Source organism: Saccostrea echinata, unplaced genomic scaffold (assembly GCF_033153115.1).
Source record: "Saccostrea echinata isolate AGI-Se365-2 ecotype Australia unplaced genomic scaffold, CSIRO_AGI_Sech_v1 ptg000029l, whole genome shotgun sequence".
NCBI lineage: Eukaryota > Metazoa > Mollusca > Bivalvia > Ostreida > Ostreidae > Saccostrea > Saccostrea echinata.
In genome coordinates, this window is record NW_026889778.1 from 26,321,241 (window position 1) to 26,346,335 (window position 25,095).

The 25,095-nt window shown below is 32.9% G+C and overlaps 1 protein-coding gene across 3 annotated transcripts; it reads left to right on the top strand.

Moving 5' to 3' along the window:
* The first annotated feature begins 62 nt into the window (after positions 1 to 62).
* Positions 63 to 24,626, top strand: LOC133195746 (E3 ubiquitin-protein ligase RNF123-like). 3 transcript variants are annotated; one of them, XM_061331670.1, is made up of 33 exons: positions 63 to 396; positions 1,609 to 1,684; positions 2,261 to 2,352; positions 2,590 to 2,696; positions 3,016 to 3,070; positions 3,856 to 4,028; positions 5,670 to 5,737; positions 6,164 to 6,407; positions 6,956 to 7,090; positions 7,469 to 7,597; positions 7,884 to 7,979; positions 11,205 to 11,273; positions 11,632 to 11,739; positions 12,697 to 12,793; positions 13,008 to 13,069; positions 13,389 to 13,460; positions 13,931 to 14,045; positions 14,296 to 14,397; positions 14,956 to 15,030; positions 15,454 to 15,554; positions 15,951 to 16,142; positions 16,494 to 16,671; positions 16,862 to 16,936; positions 17,376 to 17,463; positions 17,793 to 17,880; positions 19,348 to 19,438; positions 19,718 to 19,857; positions 20,215 to 20,403; positions 20,671 to 20,831; positions 21,181 to 21,332; positions 21,705 to 21,796; positions 22,265 to 22,350; positions 22,606 to 24,626. In XM_061331670.1, the coding sequence occupies exons 1-33, from the start codon at positions 330 to 332 to the stop codon at positions 22,730 to 22,732; spliced, it is 3,702 nt and encodes a 1,233-aa protein (XP_061187654.1). In that variant the 5' UTR covers positions 63 to 329; the 3' UTR covers positions 22,733 to 24,626. The 3 variants fall into 3 exon arrangements, with proteins under 3 accessions (XP_061187654.1, XP_061187655.1, XP_061187656.1); XM_061331671.1 differs by lacking the exon at positions 16,862 to 16,936; XM_061331672.1 differs by lacking the exons at positions 11,205 to 11,273; positions 11,632 to 11,739.
* Positions 24,627 to 25,095: the final 469 nt, after the last annotated feature.

A 25,095-nucleotide genomic window follows, 5' to 3' on the forward strand; every position in this document is an offset into this window, starting at 1 on the left:
TAATCCAATACAACAATCGACTTTATTATTTATGCAGCGGAATAATATCCTGTAGTCCATCGCATTTGTTGTTTGGTTACTTCCGGGACTTTATCACCGTCAGAATCGAAATATCGATTGTTCGCAGTTAGCTACCTTCCACAACAAACTTTGCAACTTGTGAGGCGAATGCATTGCAACACGGATGAGACCATTCATAAAAAATTATTGGACTTCAGTCCATATTTTCGACATGGTTGATCAAATATTAAGTTAAAATTTCTCAACTGGGGCTAAAGCAACATTTCTAATATTTATTTAAATAACGTTAGGCATTAACGCATAAAAACATGGCTGAAAAACGAAGATCTACAGCAAGTTCACCCATGACAAGTAGTACATCTATTAAAACTGAAGGTTTGTGGTTTGCAAGGGCTATCTTTATCAATATAACTGTTCAACTAAAATCACTCTGATGGCAAGTGCAAATGGATATACAATATATCAAACAATATCACTGTCCCCGGAAATTCAGAAAGGCAATGGTACATTCTCTGTGTTAGACAGGCCCAAATGATTCAGCAAGGAAATTTGCCCTAAATCGTAAATGCAAAACTCTCGCTGCAAGTACAGTTTGTTATTCAGTTGAAGTTGAAACTTGAACAATATTTAGTAGTTTGGGCTATATGGACAGTGAATATCCACCTGGGTAGCTCAGTCGTTAGAGCACCTGACTAGTGATAAAGGCTCCTAGGTTCAATTTCCAGTCCCACCATATATTTTCTTTCTTCAGTCTTCCTTTTTCTAATACATTTGATGGCCAGTGGTGGGAGGCCTTGTTCAGGTTATATGTAAATTCCTGACAAGGTGAATTTGTGTTCTTGTGTGTTTTTGAGGTCGAAGAATTTAAGGTCAGGGAGGAATGTAGTAGTTTGGACTATATAGAAAAGGAATACCGATATCGGCCTGGGTACTTGGTGGATAGATAGAACATTCTATCATTAAAATGATATTGTCCTGTGGACCTGGTTTAACGATAGAATTTATTCCATGTTGGCAATGTAGCAAAATAAACAGAAACTCTAATCTACAGGTTTACTACAAATAATCCAGATAGTTCCAAATGTCAACATTGCAATATGTAAATTCTAAGTGAAAAAAATGTTGAGAAAATGAGTTGAATTTTCATCTTTATATGCCATTGGATTATTTTTTAGAGTAAGAAGCATCTACAAGCTCAAAAAGGTCTGCTGTGATTAAATTGATAGTTATTTTCAGTGCAACTCCTTAAATGTGTTCTTCAAAATTGTTTTGGAGCGGATCTGCTCCAGTTTGCTACGTTTCAACTATATCAGCTGTGTATGGGACGATATATATATATATAGAGATTATTCTAACTACATCATGTACATGTAGCACAGTGGCTAGAGCACCTGACTAAAAACAGGGGTTCCTATTTTGATTCCCGGTCCAGTGATTTATTTTTTTTATGTATTCCGCCTTTCCTACCAATGTACAGTTTTCCAGACAAATTGATGAGGATCATGAGTAATTTGTAATAATTGTGGTAAATATATTGTGTGTAATGTATTACTAGTCTTGTATCAGAATTGTTTATATTCTTTTCAGATTCACAGACTTATGACTTGCTTCAGCATGTTTTCTCCGAGATGACTTTATCAGAAGAAGCGAGTGCTAAGCCAAGGTAATTTTAACTACCTGGTAGCTTGCAGGAAAATGTTTATTTCTATACAGTAAAACTCAGTTAGTACGAACACGGATATAGGAAAGTTTTTTGCAATCCCCAGTGAAATTCTTAGTAAAATTTTACAAATATAATGAGCTCAGATATAGCGAATTTATGGTTATAGCAAACTGATTTTGTTTCCCCTATAAGTTAATACATGTAATAACAAAAGTTACATCTTTTTTAGTGAATTTTCAAAGATCTTAATTTTTGAAATATTGAACTGACATTAATTTTGTAAATATTTATATCTGAAACTCAATTCATCACAAAACTTTTGAACTCCAAGGTAAATTTTGTATTTTATATTCCCCTATATATATATATATATTTTTTTGGTTTCTTAACTTTCTGATGAAATATACATTGTTTATTTTGTTTGCATGTATACCAACATGACCAAAGGGCCATGAAAATTGGAATAGCTTTAAAAATTTTCAGTTGTGTTTTCCTTGTGTAATATGAAATGTTTGATTTTGTAACTTTAAGCAAAAAAAAAATTTAGTACAATTTTTATCTTTAAATTACTTTCAGAAAAAGCCTGGAACTTGAAAACTTGCAAACAAATATGGATGAAATGATAACTGATGTTGTGGAAAAATCCTCTTTATCATCAAAGAAGAAAAGTTTGTATATTAATTTTAAACTGAAAGTATCTAGTTTAATTTTGCACCCTAGATTTAAGAAGTTAGGCACCTTATTTTCTAGATTAAAAAATCAGAAACTACAACAAGAACAATTTTCTCCCAAATAAAAATACATTGTATCTATATAAAAATCTTTAGAAGAGGGATATTTATCAGAAAAAAAAAAAATTTTATAATTTCATTTGTATGTAGGCCTACATGTATTATATCCCTTAGATATACTGACCCCTATAGATGGTAGAATTGGGCCATCAGAAGTTGTATTTGATCAGAAGTCAATTGTGGGCATGATGGGTCTACGCTTGGAATCTGATCAACTTGCTGTAAGTTTTATATATTCTTGATTTTGAGATTCTTTCAAAAGAATTATCTAGTATATAATCATCAAAGAAAACTCGTTCAAAAAGTTTCTTGCCTTGAAATTTAATTTTTTTTTTCCAAAATTAAAACGGAAACTATTAAATCTTCATAAACGAATTGTTTGCCCTGGTGAAAACATAACAACATTAGTTTTGCATTTGTGGGTGGTTAGGAATTTCATTCTCAACAATCTATTTGAAAACTAAGTTATCTGATCTTGCAGGTAAAAATTAATACTTTTCCTTAACATTTATTAAAAATTTGAATTCATGCTACTTACAGGTTACAAGTCACAGTAACTTTAGCACAGTGAGGGCAAACTGCTGTGTATATAGAGGTAAGACTGTAGACATTACCATCCAATGACAGTCTTAAAATGGATTAACCTTTATGCACTGAAAAATCTTAAAAAGCATTTTGTCTTATTCTTTTCCAGATGGTTAAAAAAAATTTTTCTAGATCCTTAAAAATTCACATACATGTATTTAATCTTTATGACTTTTGAACTCATAATCTGAGCTTTGAATTCTGTTTGAAATTAGCATGACAGGGTTGCAAATAACATTTAAAACCTTAGGGGCCATGTGGGCCACAAGTTTACTAGTTTTACTAGCCCACATTGATGTTTTGGGGTCCACAATTTTCTCTCTACTTTGTAAAAAAAATTCTCAATCTTTTTGTACATGTATTTTGATTTCTGAGAAATTTACTTCGCTGTCCACAGTCTTTCATTTCCCTGATGTTTGAGACACCATGAATGAATGAAATTGCATGAAACTTAATGTTTTCCTTTATTTACAGACCTATGAAAGTTATTACATTAAGGCAATTCATGGTCTAGAGAACATTTTGTTGGTGGGAAACAGTGAAATGAATATGCATTTAATTGTAGAATGAAAGCATGGCTAGGTTCTGGAAAAGTTGCACTAAAATTCTTACTCACTATGTGGGCATTACATCCTCAAAAGTTGGTCATCCACAGACAAAATTACTAGCAACAAGTGAACAAGTGGTTATTTGCAACCCTGCATGCTTATGAGTAATCAAGAGATTAAAAACTGGTTTTGAACATTATGCAAACAAACATGTGCATGTGTGATTCATGATTTATTATTTTTGTAGGGAAATGGATGTACGAGGTCATGCTGTGGTCTAAGGGAGTGATGCAGCTGGGATGGTGTACGATCAAATGTAAATTCTCATATGAGGAGGGCGTGGGAGACACACAGGATTCATACTCATATGACGGGAGTAGGCTCAGGAAATGGAACATCAGGACTCAGAAATATGGAGAGGTAGTAACTGTTAAATATATCTGCCAGTATATTTAAAGATATTTTTTTATATGGCTTTTGGCACTTGAAATTATTTAGTAAATTTTCTTCACTTATGGTAGTTGTTTTCTTAATGTCCTTAGCATGCATTAACAGGCCTCTAAGTGACCTCTAAAATTTAGGCACCAGCTGGCTCTTAATAAAAAAATATTTAGTCGCCAGGTATATTTTACTTAGGCGCCAATTTTAAAAGCTAATATTAGTCAATATACAGACCCATTTGGAGGGGGGGGGGGTTCTATCGGGGAGGGGAGGTTCTGTCGTTCAGTCACCTTTCAGTAAACTTTCAATCACCTTTCAGTGAACTGAATGGCAGAGTTTCATCCTGTGGATTTTCTCAACTTTAAAAATTCCTTTTTGCCTATTCATAAAAAAAAATAGTTGAAAATGTTTTTAGTTTTTAGAATTTGACAATCGCCTAGTCAATTTAAAATGGTCGCCTATTTGGCAACTTATAGAGAAATTTTAGGCACCAATCAAAATTTTTAGGTGCCATGGCGACTAAATTAGTTGCCAATTAGAGCCTGATTAATGACATTTAATCAAGCCTTATGAAGACTGTCACAGATTGTCGAGCGGATTATCTTTTAGCTAATTAAAATACAATTCAAATGCTTTTTTTTTACAATTTACATCTTTAATGAATGATGATACTATATACAAATGTCATTGTTGTTGTTTGTTGTAATTTCCCGTCTCGCCGCTGGCTTTTCCACCTCACAGGCTGGAGGATGGACTCTAGGTTCCAAGGCTGGCTGGCCTATCTACTACACACCATGGGCGGACTTTAGGCACTGGGTGGCCTCACTGTTGTACAAAAACTCTGACATATGGATGGAACCTGCTCCAACATATACATACAAGTTTTACTTAGAAGCTCTAGTGGCTTTACACAAATACACATTACACTCATTATCAGATTTATAGATAATGGACACGTCTTAGATAAAACTCAATTACACCATGTTACACACACATGAGTTGTTTAAATTGTACATACAACTCTTACACAAATGCAATTTTGCGAATTGCTACTTTACGGACGAACTATTATGACAGAAATTGTACACCATACTTTGAAATCTTCAAATACGTGTTACTATAGATAGAAATCAAATTAAAGGAAACACACATGCTAAAAATGATGAGAAATGCGGTGACTGGATGTTTTAGGACAAATTAATAATATATAGGAAATAACTAAAGTAGAATTATAAATATAAGCCTTACCTCAGAAAAGCTGGACCATTACACTGCTAAAAATAATATCACACCAGAGCAAGCACTTCGATAAATTGCAAGGGTACATACATGTAAAAAAACAAAGATATAAGAGGAGATAAAGGCGTCCTCCTCTCTGGACTGCCGCGTCCAAACTAAATTGCATGGACTAGCGGGTTTTAAGGTCCAGTGAATTGAGGCTCAGTGAAGGATATGTACAGTAATAACACATTTAAAACGAAAGGGGTTCCCCATGGGATATTTACATGAAAATTTAAAAATAAATTAACAAAACTATGCTAGGATGATTTTGATGTGACAAAGAGCTTAACTGAGTTATAAAGTGATTCTGGATTCACATTAGGGAAATTTTTATTGCAGGCATGGTTGGCTGGAGATGTTATCACATGTGCGCTGGACTGTGACAATAGAACCATGACATTTTACAGGTTTGTTGACTTAGTTACAGATAATCAACATAACATGTGGAAAACTGTGGAGTATTTGAAAGGTTTTTCACAGTGATATAATGAAAATATGTCAATTCTTCATTAGTATAGTATATGCAGTCAAAAAGTAATTTTTTTTCATAATGTTGCATGTTCATGTATCACAAGTTGGGGAATTCTTTTAACTCTTGCATCAGAACAGTTGTAAAGACAGGTGAATAATTTTTTAAATAGAGTCAAACCTCATTATGACTATATCAAAGGGGCCAGGAAAAAAAAAAACTGAAGATTCAAGATATTATGGTTAAAATACATAAAAGAAAGTAATTGGGACTTTCAACTCGCTTCAGCCTAAACATGTTGTTCAAGATATTGATGTTCTAGATGCCGAAATTCAACTGCATTGTGATGGTATGATTTTTATAGGAATGGAAAGTCAATGGGAGAGGCTTTTACAAATATAAAGACAGGAAGTGGATATGCCTATTTTCCAGCAGTCAGCCTGTCCAGAAACGAACACCTAAGAGCTAACTTTGGAGCCACACCCCTTCGCTATCCGATCGAGGGTTACGAGCCACTACAAGCTGTGCCCCAGGAGGATGTTGTCAAAGCTCAGCTCCTAATTGGCTGGCAAGAGAAACTCATTTATACCTTAGTGGAAGAGGATAAGGTATTGTTAATGAATCAAAAAATATAGTTCTTTGGTTTGTAAAAAAAAATTAAAGAATTGAAAATATTTAAATTTAAAAAAGAAAAACCATGAGAAAACTTCGGAAAACAAAATATTCTGCTATTTTGTTAGGATTTTTCTCTCTCTAAGCTTAGAGTACTTGTTATTTCATTTAGAGTGTATACTATGTATATAGTATCTCTAACATCAATATGTTGAACACCAGGAAATGTTCAAGTGAGTTGCCATTTTCATTTGATTTTTACTTCAATTACTCAAACACTTGAAAATTTTTCAACAGTCCTATCATATTGTATATAATTGTGGGGATTGATTGCTGCATTGAATACTTGTGAGATTGGATTCTAAAAGCAAAAAAAAAAATTGTCAAATTTTATTTACAAATACCATTTTTTATATGTACGTTGTATGTGAGATTTTACAGGGCTGATGCATTTTGATTACACAGTGAAAAACACAAGTTCCTGCCCTGAATAAGTACAATCATGTAGATTATCAAAATGGTAAATTACATGTATCTGTTTCAGCATTTGATAGATGTCTGTGGAATTGTACAAGATGGATCCAACATCCCCCCTCTACCCCTCGGAGAAAACAGAAGCAAGAAATCTACAGCCCTTCTTATATCAGCCCACATCTTTGAGAAACTGGCACCATTGTTGGTAGTTATCATTTGATCAGGTCTTTCAGATCTTTTTCAATCTTTAACTTAACACAGTTTAAAGGGATATAACATAAATAATCATGCAGTAAAAATTATGGTGCATGCATACACAAATGTACTTTTAAAAAACAGTTTAAAGGGATTTACTATAAATTATTATGTTCATATAGTAAAATCTATGGTACATGCTTATGTAAACGTGCATATTTTGGACTTTGATTTTTCTTGTGTGTTGGCCTGAAATTTGTATCTGATTTGCTATTTTTAATAAAGGGACAGGAAAATTCTATATTAACTTGATAAAAAAAATTATAATTTTAAGAAACAAAGATAGCATATAGCATTCGGAATTACATGTATATGATATTCTTTTCAGAAAGGCCCATACGTGGTGGAATGTTGTCTACTGCCTCTGATGTTGAAGTTTAGTGCCACGACTTCAGATAGGACGAGAATGAACCCTCAAATCATCAAACTACTAGATCTCATGTGGTCTCTGATGCAGGTTTTAGTTTTATCCACTACATGTTTGAATGAAATCCATTGCCATTTTTGAAAAGCCCTCAAGAATTTTATTCTGCTTTTATGCCACAACTTTGTTTAAACTTCAGAAGTTTTGTAAATTTAATATTAAAATAATTTGAATCTTTCTTAAATGAAAGCAAGTTATATATAATGGATTTGAAATTTTAAACATTTGTGCAAAATACTCCAATTGGGGCAAGAAAAAAATACCCACTGGACTGTATATATATGACCTGGTTTAATATGTATTCTATTTCCTTCCTTAGGACCATGAGATAAAGCCCTGTATAGACAATATGATGACCTCCTTACTGTACAACTTTTACAAGACATCTCCTTGTACCTCAGATTTCTCATCACAGGTAGGACTATGTTAATTAAAAGTTTGCAGAATGGATTTATCAGGAAGAAAAAGTGTAACTTGACAAGGTTATGGTAGTATGACAGCACTTTGTTTACTTGGGTTTTTATCTCCATGCACCTTTGATTAGGGGCTATTTTGCTTTTGGTATGTTTTTGTGTCTCTTATGTGTATTTAGAATTTAAATTTTGAACTCTTTAAATTATGTAAATGTCAGAGGTGTCAATTTTAACTAATAGACTGAAAGACCTATAGCAGTCTGTCTGAGGGAATTTTTCATACAGTTCCTGAAACGTTCTACTTTCCCACTTGAACGGTGAGCGAACGCTGAACGAACGGTGAACAAACGCTGAACGAATACAGAGCGAACGGTGAGTGAACGATGTGTGAACGCTGAACACAACTTGGTGAACGATGTGTGAACGGTGAGCGAACGCAGAACGCGAACGGAGCGCAAAGTTAACGGTGAACGAACGGTGAACGCAAGATGAATGATTTATTCGGAATGCCTCTGATCTTTTCCTTGCATTGAAACTATTCTATTGTATTCTAATGCCTGGTGCTAAAAAATAAATAAATAATAAATAAATAAACCAATCAATGAAAATTACCCTAAGAAAGACGATAAATGCACATTAAGTAAAATCATTAATTTAAGTTTCTTACAATATTTTCTGCACATATGTACGATGTTTAAATTCAACTTTTTAATAATACGGTTTTTATTGCTGTAAACTTAATCTAGTTGTAAAATAAATATGTTTATTCTTTTTTGATTTATAAAACCATTGCAAATAATGTGGATTTTAGAAGAGAAAACTACGGACTTACAGAATGAATTACAACGGTTGTAACAACCATACATATATTTCTGTGCCAAGGCAATTCCGTGTAAAATAATGAGAAAAAAATTAGAATATTTTACAAAGTAATGTGGACATATTGCATAAATACACTCGTATTTTAAAATTTTAATGCAATAATATATTTATGTGTCAGTTTTATTTTTTATGATGATTTATTGAGCAGACTTCTACATGTATCTGTAGACATTTCCCGACCGTGATCATACTCGGACAAGATGATACAAAGAGGCATTCATATTATTTGTTAAAGATTAAATTTTCAGAACTTGATATTTAAGTAATTTGCTGTCATGGTTTTTATTAAACAGACAAATGAGAGAGAGAGAGAGAGAGAGAGAGAGAGTTTTAGCCCCCCTTCCTCAAATGTTAGTACCTATATCAAACAAAAATTCTTAATTTTTTTCTAAATATATCAGGCAGTGAAAGTAACCATTTTTGATCAACAAATCCATTGTTTTACAGTCATAATCGGTTTTTATTTTCCTGCTTCAAGTTCACACGAAGTCCACATGTTTGACCTGTCAATCAAAATCATTCGACACTGTGCAGGTGTGAAAGTCTCGTCACCCCAAAGGCAAAGTGTTAGTATTTCCAAGAAGTTTTAACATTTTTTCTTATCATTTCTAGATCTGACATTTCTGAAAAAAAAAAAAAATAATAAATGAATAAAATAAATTGGGAATAAACACTTGGAATGATTAAGCCGCTTGAATTTGAAACATACTATCTGCCAATGTAAAATATCACCGCTGGCACATGTATATTTTGAACTACTGTTGTTTAATGACTTTGTTTAGATGCATGTTTGTTTTGAGACTGAAAATTTTGTGCTACAAAACGCATTAACTTCTTTTTAAATGTTAATTAAAATATACTGGAAATACTAACTAAGTAACCGATTTAGGGGAGGGGGGGGGGGCTCTTAATCATATCGAATGGCGAACATATAAAGTTACGGTGAAAAATATCATTACTGGAGAATCACCTTGGTTATATTAATGATAATCATGTTACAAAGGCATTTCTCTCTCTCTCTAATTAAAGACTTTATATATGTAAAGTAGAAAATTCTATAATGTATTACATTTTAAACAAATATATATTTTTTAAAACCACACTATCAATTTAATTCGCTCTAAAGATATTTAATTAACTGGATATCTGCAGTACTGTTTATAATTCTCAGAACTACTTCTAACATGTATTTCTGTATTATTTGAAAAAAATGTGTTAGAACTAAATATTTTCGTATTTTTGATGCATGTGGTAAATTAATTGACTGCGATTATTATCTATCCACTAACGATTTGTCGTCTTTAACTTAACAACAAAATATTGCAGTGCTTGAATTATCTTTATATTGCCCGTATTTAAATTTTCAGTATCGTTCTACAAAGGTACATACATGTACTTATAACAGCATTTATTTTCTAGATAAACTTAATAAATAACCTAACAGCTAAGTTAGAACAATAAAAATAAATATTGTAGATACTTCTTTCCCCATGAAATAATGATTCTCTAAACACGATATGTTAATTATTAAATTCAAAACCTGTTATTCCTTACTTACAAAAAGATACTTAAGGACATACGCAACGTACCTTACCTACTGATAATTTTTAAGATATTCTTAATTTAAGATTATAGTGCCTTCAGAAGTTCGTAGACAAAAAATCAACATGCATTACCAGGGGTTTTGAAAAGATACCAATTGATGAAAATTCTTGTATAATTCAAAGAAAAATATACAAAAATTACTAAACATATATTCTAGATGTTTTATGTATCCAAACTTGTTTTAGAAGAAGTGTACAACAGCATATATAGACATTAAAATGTAGCACACAGATCCTTTAAGTATTGGAACTCTTCAACTCCATTGAAAAAGACAATAAAGTTCAAACTACGTTGCGTATGTCCTTAAGTCCTTTCACTTCGGAGTTCCGAATGACAATAAAGACTGAACGGTAAGTGAACGCTGAACACAAGGTGAACGCAGAGTGAACGAACGAAGAGCGAATGCTGAACGCTTTGTGAACGGTGAACGCGAGCGCACGGTGAACGCTGAACGCAAAACTGTGAACGGAGAGCGAACGGTGAAGGCACGGTGAACGAACGGTGAGCGCACGCTGAACGACCTGTGAGCAAACGGAAAAATGGGAAAGTAGAACGTTTCAGGGACTGTAACCAAGGGCATTGTATTTCACAAATGTTTTAATATAAAATCTTACAGATGAGTATGAATTAACTATAAAAAATGTAAAGGGTTCAAATTAATTCATGTTTTATTAACAGTTTGATTACTGAATTCATTGAAATACCTGTACATGTATATATGACATTGTGTTTTCTTTCAGAAAACCTACCTAGATTTGACGTTGAGGGTTTTGCAGCACTCACAAACCAGAAGATATCTTCTTCTCAATGTTCTATATCCTTTCTATACAGATTGACATCATATTACTTTTATATCTTCCCAAGAAAACATGTCTACCCGGATAATTACACATGTATTTTACATACATGTACTAGGTGAGGGGTGTATAAATGTAATATTATTAACAGTCAATCGTCGTTATAATAAACTCGGCAGGACCAAGATTGAACTTAGAGATATCCAAGGATTTGAGAAACAAGTTTATAAATGTAATAGAAAAATATGTTGAACTGCCAAATCACTTCGACATACATGTACTCCTGGTATACGAGATACTGGTGGTTGAAATTATGAAGCTCAACTGTAATATATTCTGATGTCACATTATCCGAGATTCCTTAACTGAGGTCACATTTGAGAGGATCAAGTTCCCGGTGTTAATGCATGTGAAGCCCCCAGATGATGCAGGACTAGAGGAACTGGTCCCCACTGTCTGGTGGGCCACCCTAGAAAATGTAAGTGAGCATTGTTTGTTTGTAAATGTATTTTGTAAAGTGAATAAACTGGTTCTCTGGATCTGATAGACTAGTAAGAGTTTATAAATATAGGCAGGGAGTCTGGCATTCCAGCTTAGAAAAGATGAATTCAAAATTGAAATCATGTAGCATGGTCGATTTGTTAATTGTGGAAAGCTGTAGAAAATGTAGTTGAGGACTCTATTTATACATGTATAGTTGTAAATCATTTCTAGGAAAACTTGTATTTATTAAAGTATAATTATTTGGGTGTAATTCAATACATTTAACTGAAGAAAAATGCAGAATATGTGGTATATTACTGTGAAACTAGTCAAATCTGGATGCTGTGTATTCCAAAATCTTGCTTAAGGTTGCACAACAGTATTAAATTTTGCTATATATTCTTACCAAAAATGCACAACTTTGAGTAGGTGGTATTAATTGAAAACAAACTTTTGAGAAGTTTCCTTTTCAGATCTTGTAAAACAATTCTTTATAAAGATTTTAGTACCAAAAAATACATAGCCATCCAGCAAGGCACGCAAGTTTGTTTCGGTCAAAGTCGAGCAGGTGCTTGAAAATCAAGCCCAGGACCTAATCACTCCCCACTCAAATACAGTATATAGAAAAATCAGCACGCCCTAAATTATAATGAATCTAGTCGATACAGGAAGTTTACATATTGTTTTTCATCTCATAAAAAAATTCAGCTCCAGTCTCATGATAAAATGCACGAATCTGAAGGGAAGATTCAGGAATTATTTTGTGTCAGCCATGATTTGACGTGAACCTCAAGTGAAACACTGTTACGACACCTGCAACAATGAAAGCTTTAAGTCCCTTTCAGTAAATTCAATTGTTTAAAATGGTGTCTAATCTGGCAAATTTCTGTGAAACCAGTAGAGTAAGAATTAGACAAGTTTTACTGTATACACTTCTTTTGATAAATTGAAGGATGAAGAAAACCCCCTACCTCCCTCCAACGACACAGAGAGAGACCTCCAGCGTCGATATAACCAATATTGTCAAGATCTCAGGACAAAAGTAGAAGGTACAAGTATATTCCTTTTATAAACTCACAATTGTGTCAGTGTTGTTGACAAGTTTTAAATAATTCATAAGTATTGTCAAATTTACATGTAACTTTGTATGAAGTAGGGATGAATTAATTTGCTACATGTACAAAAAAGTATTGCCACATGATACGATATCAAGGATAAATTATGGATATTTTTTTTTTAAATTAGCCTGCTTTTGTTTTGTAGAATTGGAAGATGTTCAGATAGATATTCTTAAGGTGCTACTCACTCATTCAGACCCAGTGGATGTAAGTATGAATCTCCAGATGATCAGCAAAACTTCATAAAATTAAACATTTTTTCAATCCTTGATCATGAGCTGAAAGGATGGATATACTGTAAAGGTACTATACTTGACAGTGCATTCTATTTAGTGCTTTAGGCGGAAAACAGATTCCCCTAAATCAAGAACATTGCAAATATTTAAAGCCCCTAAGAGCCTGTAATCTTACAAAATAATGGTTAAAACTAAGATAAACAGAGAGTTTGTCCATTGCTGCAATGGATTTTCAAAATTACAGAGTATTGTATTTGATATTATAGTAATTACTGACAATATTTTTACAGAAAAAGACGTCTCGGATGATCTTTGTGGAGAAACTGAGAACTTACCTGAAAAGTAACAATAGACTTGGAAAGGTAGGTGACAAATTGATAATTAATTTTATTACATTTTTCTTGATAATTTGACATTGCAAAAGCATAAATCATGCAATTATTTTGAACATTGCTCATAAAACATTATATAAGCTTTCATTCTAAATAGGCTTAATAGGAGGATAAAAAAATTAAGTCTTAGAGAAAATACAATGAAGAAAAAATAAAACTGTAAAAAAAAATTTCGAGGTACATACACTTAGTGTATGCATTCAGTCAAGATCTGTGCTTTTTTAAAAGATTTCTGCTACAAAAGAATAAGTAAAGAAATATAGGGATAAGAAAAAGGGCAGAACCTATTACAAGTGGCATCTTTATGACAAAAGTACATTAATACCCAAAGTGAATTGTAAATTGTGTGTACACAGTTGAGTGCTTAAGTATACATATACCTACATGTAGCTATAAATATGAAGATAAAGGAATCAGATTCCCTGTCCCCTGTTTTACAGCTTCAACAAGTGACCACGTGTCCTCTGAGTTTCTTCCATCGTCTCGTCCAAGCCCTCCGCTTCTACTGGGATGACTTCCAGAAAGAGGATCCGTCCAGATTTGTTTTAAGCCAAGGTGGGTAACTTGTAATTATAATGTAACCAGTGTTATATAAATATAATAATCTGCATAAAATTCTTCCTGAACAATTTTAAAAAGTCTTCACTTTCTTGCTTTGATGTGTTTCATTTGCAAACTCACTGCAGATAGGTTAACATGCCCCTAAATGCAGAAAGCTACTTCAGAGTTATGAAATTTTATTAATTTCACTGTACTGTATAAAGTAGTTTGTTTGGATTGACTGTGTATTTTCTGTGGATTCCAGATGCCTTTATGCCTGTCCATGAGTTTTGGTTAGATTCCAGAGAACTGAGTGATTTACAGAGATGTGGGGGACTGGTGTCACATCTCAACAGGGTTCTGGGAGGTAGGCTGTCAATAAGAGTTAGATAGGAACATACATGTACATAGTCTGAAAGTTGGACAGAAATATGTATTGAATGAAATATTTCTGGTGTGGTATAAGCCAAAGTGTTTAGAAAAAAAGGCAATATTTTTGTACATTGTAATACAGCAAAGAAACTGAAAAATGGAGTGACTTTTTTCAGTCATAATAAAGTATTTGTTAGAGATTTTGAATTACCAAGATACATATGTTTATAGTTACTATGCAATTTAGGAATAATTTAAAATTTTTGTATAAGGCCACCTTTAAAAAGTTGTTTGGTTGCCCTCTCCCAACCGACTGGCTAAAAATGGCCCGACTCAAGAATTTTTTTTAACCCCCAGGAAGCAATTATTTTTTTTATGTATTCTGGAAAATAGATTTTTAAAATTTAGCAAATTTAGCATTGAAATTGAAATTTTCTGAGGGAAAAAAATTTTCTCACCTACCTATCAACCCAATTTTTTTCATCCTGAGTCAGGAGAGGGCAAACAAACATTATTTTAAACTTTGCCTAATCATGAAACTTATTTTTTTAAGGTGAAGTGAACAAATGCCAGGGTTTACAGATTGACAAAGATGGAAAACCTGTCAGAAGTACTGATGTCAGTACAGGTGAGAGATAAGGGCCCCCTGGTCTCTAAATTATAACAGGAAGGCTTAGGAGGAATGTAATTTTAAGATGAAATTTTTCTCAAGTGATTGTCATTGAACTAATTTCTGTACAAACATTTAATATGTGTACAAATAAAGTTACTAAGTAGGATGATCCAGTTGGTTGTTGGTGTCAAGGACATTTATACACTTACCCCCCCCCCCCCCCCCCCCCCACAAATCTCCATATCATGTAAGAAAAAGTAACGTCCATGTTAAAATTTAATTTGGTTCGTCTCTCCCGAAATGAAAGGAAAATCATTGATCCATGCAGATCATGTGATGTTCATGTATCCTGTGTAAAAAAAAAAATCATGAATTCCCTTTCTAAAATAAAAAAAGGCGATCCACCCCTTGTTATTCACCGTGAATGGTGTTTTGTAGATTACCCCCCTTTGGAGATGCCCAGTGGGAACTCTCTGATGGACCTGCTGGATGTCATTGTCTTATTGTATCACCTGTCCTCTCATGCTCAGATCTCCAAGGTAAAACGTTTAATAGATCTTCAGTGTTCTAAGATATAGGCAACATAAGAATTGATTTTATCTGTTATAATCATGAAGCTAGAACAGCTCTCTCTTTCTCTCTCTCTCTCTCTGGTCAAATTTTGATTTGGTTGATCAAAGTAATGTTTCTATAAATTTGTAATATTATATAAAAGTTATTCAATTTTTTGGTGCTATGGTTATCCAAAGTTGGTAGACATAATTTCAGTCATTTATTAGTCTAAGAATATATATAAATGCACAGTAGATAATTATTTTCATCCTATTAACATTCTCAAATCTCCCCCCCCCCCCCCCCCCCATCTTCCAATCACCACCACCACCAAAAAGAAACACATAGAATTTCTACTTTGATTATTTTATTCTACATTACAGATGTGTTCTCTCAGGGATAATCTTAAGGAGTTTGTGACCTCTTTACGGGATACAGAGATGAAGATTGACCTTTGTCCAGTGGACAGAACGGACATGAAGGTGGAGCTAGAGCGGGCATTAAACGTGTTCCAGGAGAAGTACGAGGAGCTGGCCAGACAGATGGCCTGGCTCATCTCAGTAGTGTATTCTCCTGTAAGTTTATAAACATCCAGTGTTACTTATTTTTGTGAGATCAAATTTCGTGATTTAAAAAAGAAATTGGTTGGTGGGGATTTTATAGCATGGTTATTGCTGTAGGTTGAAAGTTTTAAATTGATGACAGACTAGAATTCATTGGGATATTTCATGCCACAAAAACAATGACAATTACATGTATGTACCCCCCCCCCCAATTTGTTATTTATAGTTTCAGAGTATATTCTCTCATGACTTTATTCAATTTACATGCATGTAAGTTTAAGTACTTTGTCTTGTAAGTATTAGTGTATCTTTTAAATTAAGTTTTGAAAACTTCTTGTTGGTAATAATAAATGCTTTTTGTAGAGAAAACAGCAGGATGTAGCCTGGTTGTTAGGTGTAACGTTGAGAACGTTGGAGAAGGCTTCCAATTATGGACAACTCTTCCAATATACCCCCGAGTTTTATGTTGAGTCTGTGACCAGAGCCAACTATGCCCTACATAGCTACTTCCATCCTATTGTAAACATCGAGAACCTAAAGGGTAATCTATAACATAAATCTGAAGTATAGTGTTTGCTCATGATTTGAAAAGATATGTGTATTTTCTTCTTTAATTTGTAAAAAAAAAAAGTTACATGAAAATAAGTAGATGTTTTGTTTCTTTCAAAACTTTTTTCATGAATTCAAAAGTATTCAGAAATTATTCAAGAGTGGTGTATTTTTTTTTCAAGGTTATGACAAATTGAGGGAAAAGTTTGCCATGTTTTTGGTTCAGCATTTTGCTGATGCCAGGATTGTCAATACAGGTGTGTATCTGTGAAGCTTTAGCTTATCATTATGAATTTGTAAGTTAGAAAAAAAGGTGAATTTGTTAGCTATTTAATTGGGGGGAGGGGGAAGGGAGACAGATATAGAGTATAATGGTTCTTTGACTTCCTCTGTAATTTGTTTTTATACACCTATCTTTTGATGTCCCATATACTAGTATGGGCTTTCCTGTCTATATGTACATCTATCTGCTAGCTGTTCTTGTGTTTGGATCACATCTTCAAAACTGTGAGGCCTAAGACTATCAGCCTGTGTCATTTCCTTCATCTTGGTAGGAACCTACATTGCAGTTCAAAAGTAGGTCATGGTGACCTCTTTGTGGAATTTATATCAGATCATATCCTGCATGGCGTGGGCCCTAGATCACTCATCTCCATCAAGGACTCTAAGTAGTTCATGATGACTCTTTTTTTACAGACTTAAGAGACAACATTGTACAAGCTTTAGCCTGTTTCATCTGTTACCCAAAGTCCCTGAAAGCTTTAGAAAGTCTTCCACAGGAGTTGTAAGTGTAATTCTTTTAAAATTTTTGTCTAGTTTACTCTGGTCTTTATTGACTTGATCATAGACAAATTTATTGTCATAGAATTACATTTTTCTTTGGAATATATAATAATTACATGTACATGGATTACACTTTTGTATCAACTGCAATGGAAAACAATGAAACAGACCACCTTTGTCCATGTGTCTGTCCCAAATGATTACAAATGCCAAAAAGGTATATCAAGGACTTGGAATTTTATTTTATGTTTTCATTTAGAAAAATAATTTATGACATGGATTTGGTAGAAGATGAGGTTTATCTTTGAGTGATTTATCTGTTTTTAACAGTAAAGAAAACATGATGAAGTCTTTGATTGCCCCCTATGAGAGTCGGTCTTGGGCCCAAACAAACTGGATTCTTGTCCGGATTTGGAAGGTAAGTAAATTTTTCTTCTGTTTGAATTGGGTACTGTCTAATGTCAGTGGTTGTATGTACTGTAAATGTATTATACATGTATTTAGCATCTACAATATTTAGAAAATTGATTTTTAAACAAATCAGCAATGTACTTAAGGGTCCTCCACACCCCGTGACTTGTGACGTATATCGAGAAAAAATACTTTTACTTCCGGTTTTATATAGTTTGTGCACTGACGATTTGACTTGCACCGCCTGTAAGAGAGTCTTATAAACGCTTTAGATATTAAGGTTTTGTCAAAGGAAGAGTATGCAGTCAACCGAGAGCGACACCCTGATCATAAACAATGAACACATGGCATGATCACGCCGTGACCGAAAGAAGAAAAAGTGTTGATCTTTTTCAATAAAAAAAACAGCAGACATTTGAGATTTTGTTGCATAATATATAATTCGTAAATAACATTTATATCTACTCAAAAACGTTTAAGTTTATTATACTTTCAGGCTAATAAATCCATTGCGATATCGTCAACAAGACTCTTGTGAAAAGTTGATATTATTGTACACTGATTTGTGCGTTTCAATAATACCTATCTCACTGTGTTTTTATAAATATTGATAAAGTGTGCATTTCTAGTTTTGCTTATTTATATCTGTCCTGTTCAGTTGTGAATAACGAATTACTGAGTACATGTATGATGACGTATGCGGAGACTTACCAAAGTTTTTGAGTCCTGGGTAACAGGAAAGTTAACTCTCAAAACGGAACTTTGATCCCACAGATTTTGAAAATAATTTTTCCTATTCAATAAATTTGATTTTGATTCAATTTTTTGTTGTGATTTAATTCATTAATGTTTCTTCTATACTATCAGGAATCTTCCATAATTTTTTTCTCCATGAATTTTAGAGTAAATGAGTTATATTTAATTTTTATAACTTTGATTAATTTTTAAAAAAAATATCCTCAGTGATAAAATTAAGTTTTTGTGGTTGTTTTCTAGGCTTAATAATATATTCCAGGAGAACACAAAATTTATTGTGCTTCTTATAAAAACTCGGTGGGGAAAAAATCTTAAAACTTATGAAATTAAATTTTAAAAAATCAGTGTAAATTATATTTCAATTCTTGGCCACTTTTTATAGGTTGATATGCTTGTTAAAAGTAATGTTCAGTAATATGAGAACATAAGATGGGGGTGTGTGGAGGACCCTTAATTTAGTGGAAGCTGCTTTTCTGCCAAAGGTGTTAAAAAAAAAGAATACACAGCCAAATATAATACAGTTACAGTATCAGATTGGAATAGAAAACAGATTTGTGAATTTCCATTATTTCTTCTCTATAACATGATATAAGTTTGAAATTTGAGTCAAGCCTTATATTTAAATTATCTTCAATATGCTATTTAATCAAACTCTCCATAGTAAAAATATGGAATTTTCGGATGAAAATATCTTTTTCAAATATGTATCTATAAATAGGGTTGTGGATTCGGATTTCGTTATACACATCTCTCTCATCTTGTTCCGTCCAAAATCCAGCCAACTGAGTTTGGCTCAGCAAGTCTTCAAAGTAAGTACCTTTATTTAGCATATGCATGTAAGTAAAATGAAAAAAAAAATGCAGTTTAAGTGTATTTTCCAAATCCCAAATATTGAAATTCCTTTAAAGATTACAGTATCTTCCACATTTTGAAGGCAATGCAGAAACTTGTTGCTTTGGCATTTGCATTTCAGCTTATTACCGTAATAGTTTTTCAGACATAATCTGATAAAATGAACGTTACTGTTCATCTCATAAACTTATTCAGATGAGCATTTTTGTCCATGAGCCTTTCATTTTCAATTTCAGAACCTTGTCCTTCTATGGTGCTACAACAAATCTTCAAAGAGATATTACTTACTGATTCAGAAATGGCCACTCGGTTCTTAGATACATTGATCAATCAGTTGAACTGGTCTTTTTCTGAATTTATTGGACTAATGCAAGAGGTACACACTAATAAGAAAAAGGTCACTCTTCTCACAAAATTCAAATGAAAATCAGAAATCTGTTTATTTCATCAACATATATAACAATTGTAGATGTTTTTCATAGATTGAAATGTTTCATTTATTGTAAAACCACTTATTTTGGAGGGGTGAAATGTTCATTTTTTAAAGGAAAAATTACTAGTTTCAAGTGGATTTGAATTCGTGGTTGAATGACAACTCCTGTACTCTAGTATGAAATTTTAACATTTCGTGGGTCTCTTAATTCACGAAAACAATGAAAAATAAAACCCCTGTGAAAATGAGTGATTAAGCCTATTGTCCAAGAAAGACATACAAATTAACTTCTGATTTTAGATTCAGCAGCGGGTTTCGAGGACTGAGTTGCGTATTTTGGAGGCTCGTAATCTGAAGATCTGTGCCACGTGCTTTGAGATTGCTGTCTGCCTGATGAGGGTCCTGGAAATGGTGGTCTGTGTCACCCCAGAGACCGTGTTAGATTTCTCCAGAGACTCTGCTGAGCTTCTTTTAGGAAGACTAGTACAGGTCAGAGAAGATAGAATCATAGTTTGTAAATGGACCAATTTTGCTTCAGAAAACTGTTTGATCATATCAGACAAAATTGTTCAATCTGCAGTTAAGCAATACTTCATGCTACTGAAATTGGAATAGAAACTAATTGAATTTAGTGAATCAAAGATAATATTTTCAAAGAAAATGCGTCATACTAGAAATAGTTTTGAAAATTTCATTTTCGTTTGAGGATGGTTTATACAGTAAGACTTCACTGAGGAAATCTTTATTAAATTACAGCTTCTTTGTCATGTGTTGAACCGAGTGACGAGTAAGAGTGGGGTATTTTGTACCGTGATTAGTCACTCTATCCAGGGTTTGGAGGGAGTGTCACACTACCCCATACTGGCTGTAACAGTGGGTGTCCTCAATCAGCTTGTGATGAAATCTAGTGATAAAAGGTCAGTTTATTGATAAACCTAGTGATATACATGAAGTAAAATATATTTACAACAAACACATATAAAGTTCATACATACTGTATTACATGTATATTAAATGAATTTATATTTTTCATTCAGTGCTAAAAGTAAAGAAATAAATGATTTTACCACAAATTAAGGATATGAACTATAAATGTTGGCTGTCTCTGTCCATTTGCTGGGTCCATGGTTTGAATACTGAAGTTTAAATTATAAAGAAATATGTAATTGGTAGGTACATCTTGTTCTGAAGAGAAAGGTCAGGGTAAAACATATTTGTCTCTTGTTTTCTTGTCTACAACTTTGACCTTGTTTTATCCACTTTCAGTCAGAAGAAGGTGATATCCTGTTTGCTCTCTGATCCTGCCTTCCAGATCTCCACCCTGGAGTTTACCCTGGGGGTCCCCCTCCCTCAAGCTTCCTCCAGCACTGTGCCAAAAGGGAAAAAAGACAAGGAAAAGATCTTCAATTTTGAAACATGTATGTTTTCTGCAATACTTGTGCAAATCTTTTTGAAATACAAAAATGTATAGAACGTTTATAATGCTCGGTGAATTTTACGTACCTGCAGAGAGGAAATAATGTTGAAGTGGTTAAATTTTAATAGAAATCATGTCAGCTATTTCATATTATTTTTAAAAGGAACTTTACACTGTACATGCAGATGATGAAAACAAACTCTCAGTAGAAATAAAAGGTTTAAAGTAGATTTCTACCACATTGTTGACAAAATTATGTTGCAAAGTAATAATAAGCATGGTCAAGTGATATAAGATAAGTTAGTATTATCATAGAGTTAACAAACACTGAGGTAAACTTGATATAATGGCAAGTATTTTATGATAATTCTAGGTGAAGAAATGAGTGAAAGTGAAACCAAAGCTGTGAGAGATTTAATCACCTTCATCAAAAAGAAACAGGAGAGCTTTGAGGAATCATGCGAGGTAATGGACATAGGGAACATACGGAAATAAAATGTAATTTGATAAACAATGGAAATTGAAAATATAGTGTAAAGTTGAAAATAGTTGGATTGAAAAAAGAAACATTGCAGTAGTACAAATTTTAAAAATACAAAACTTGTGTACAGGAGATTCCTTATTTTAGTGTGTACTTAATATCGTGAAATGACTCTTAGATGTCAAATTGCGAGAACATTAAATCATAAGAGGGCGGTTGATCAGTAGGTTATACATGAATTTCAGCACCATAAAGATAAAACCGAGTAATTTTATTTTTGCGAGTAGAGCTTCTCAAGAAATTACAGGATAACTAATTCCTCATGTACATGTATATCCAGGGATCTGCGATATTAGAATGTAAACAGCAAAAGTTAAAATGAAATTTTAGTGCAGTCAGATGAAGATCATAAATATACATGTATTTGAGAAGCTTTTTATTTCATTTCAAAGAATATTAAAGAGGAAGATCTGTGTACAATATGCTATGCCAACTCCATCTCCGCAGTGTTTAAACCATGTGGACACAAGTCGTGCAGGTAAGAATGAGGCCATATTGGAAAGGTCAAGGTTTTAAAAATTGTATATGTAAAGTGCATTTTCTTCAATTTATCCTTAAGTTATAAATTATCACAATGACATTGAAGATGTGTGTTATGTACAACTTTCGAGGGGTTTCTGTATTTCTTGAGCCAATTTTATGTATGGACACATTCATTTAAAAGATCAGAGCATGACATAATATTTAATTTGTCAGGCAAATATATATAACTTTTATCTGACCTTTATTATAGAACATGCATCAGTCATCAGATGATGGGAAAGAAGGAATGCTTTTTCTGCAAAATAATCATAACTGCTGTGGATGACCTTCAGGGTCACCAGATTCTGACCAATCAAACTGCAGGGACTGAAACATAAGTCTGGAGCCATATTTGGCTGATGTGGAAAAGGGAGGTTACTCTGCTGTGTTCTACAAAAGCTACTGCCACTTCTCATTGTGTGTTTTTTTTTACATATTTATTATTTGTTAAAGTTGCATGTGTTTTAGACTTCAACTTATTCATGTTGTCTTTATTTTTTCAATTAATAAATATCTTTTAACTAAAAAACAACAAATATTACAGAAACGGATTATATTTTTGACTCTGTACAGTATATGCACACAGAACTAATTTTTATCATTCAGAAATTTTGTAAGAGATTAAAAGCAAAGAAAATATTATATGTGTGAATCCTATGTTATAAACTTAATGAATAAACATGTATTTAAAAAAAATGAAATGTTTTATTTAAATATCCATGTCAGTTACAGAAATTACATGTTGTATTGAGACACTCACTTAGTGCCTGTTTATAAGTAAACTTAATGCTGTGATATATTTTAAAACCTGGTGCATATGACATTTGGCCAATTGTTATTTTTATGCTAGTTATTTGTTATGTAGTATTTATAAATTTAGTATGTTAAAAATTTTGATTTTTAAAGGATTTAGTAATATGTTGAGTATAAAAAGTCCCATGTTTTTATGTATTCATACAGTGTAGTTTGAAAATGTAATAAGAAAATTTACTAAAACACATTAACTGATATGATAGAAAATGGATTGTCTTTATGGGCAAGCAATGAATGTTTGGCTGTACCTATATTTTCTCCCAGCCCAAATAGGAGTATAATTTTAATTTCATATAATTAAACAACTTTTTTTTTGTCTGGGTCAAGGTTAAAAATGTGAGATTTAGTAAATTTAGCAATGGGATAAGTTAAGGGCTATTGCAATATGCATGAAAAATGTACATTTCCTTCATATTTCACATTTCATTCTGCTTGTCTGCTCAGTACGTACCGTGCATTAATTAATTTACATGTATGCCTGATGTATAAATATAAGCTTGAATTACCGTTATTGTATGCCCATGCATTATGTTTAACATTAATGCAGCTATTTATTCAATGATTATCTCGTGTTGTCCAGTTCCTCAGGAACATTGTATTACAACGAATTTCATTTATTGAAATAAATACTGGTACACTGTACACCTCATGTAAAGATTCCCCAGTATGGAATTCTTTTGGTATCATGTTTGATCTGTTTAAATTTCTGTTGATTATGCACATGCAAAGAACAGCCATGTGTTTTATGGAAGTCCCCATGTCTGTCTGTCTGTGATTTCCTTCTAACATATATTACTCAAAACAATGCGATGGAAAAAACAATTACAAACTCAATCAAAAAAAATTTGCATACCAGTAATTAATCAAAGTTTCATTTTGAGCAAATTTTAAAAGGCTCATTAGTAAAAGGTCAAAAGTCTAAGAAGAATCAGTGCTCTATAAATCTAGTCTGTTACTTTGACATCAGATGTAAGCACTGAAAACGTTTACTAGTGTCAACAATGGTACATGTATCTAATGCAGATGGGAAATTTTTGATACGTGGAATGAAAAGTTGTCTGCAAGATTTGGGCATGTTGCAATCCTTAACCAAAGTCATTTGGAAATTTATTGATAACTTGAATTTATAATTTTTGACAAGGCTAACATCGTAATAATTGTTTAAGTTGATATTGAACAAAAAGTTGCAAAGGTCATATAGAGAGAAAAGAAATTCATTCTTTTTTTTCTTTTTTTAAGCAATGCATGTATGTGAAACCCATGGGTGTATTAGTTCTTACAAGAATTTTACTCAGCTTTGATGGGGGATTATTCATGTTATTTGCATTTTTGCAAATGTATTTAATTGAATTTACATTTATAATTAACTCAGAGGAATGTTTAAAAGTGTTATAATTAAAAAGCTTTATGTGCAAAATATTTTACTCTTTGTTCTTTAATACCAGTTATATAAAAATGCCGAAAAAAAGATCCCTAAAAATGTATACCAGGTATCTGATTTAACTTTTCAAGTAACGCTTGACAATTTAGCTCATTAAAAATCGAATTCATGTCTTTGCAAGGGGTACATGTATGTTAAGTAATAGTAATATTTATTCCCCTCCCACCCCCCAAAATTGGTATTTATTATTTATTTATTTTTAGGTCACCTGAGTCACTCAGGTGACCTATTGCTATCTGTTTTCGTCCGTCGTCGTGCGTTGTCTGTCGTATGTTAACATTTGAACATTTTCAGCTTCTTCTCTGAAACCGCTGAACCAATTTCAGCCAATTTTGGCATATGGCATCTATGTGTGAAGGGGAACAAAATTTTTGATTTTCATGGTACCTGCCCCCCTGGGGCCTGAGGGGTGGGGCTAAAACCACCAAAATTAATGCAATCTTTAAA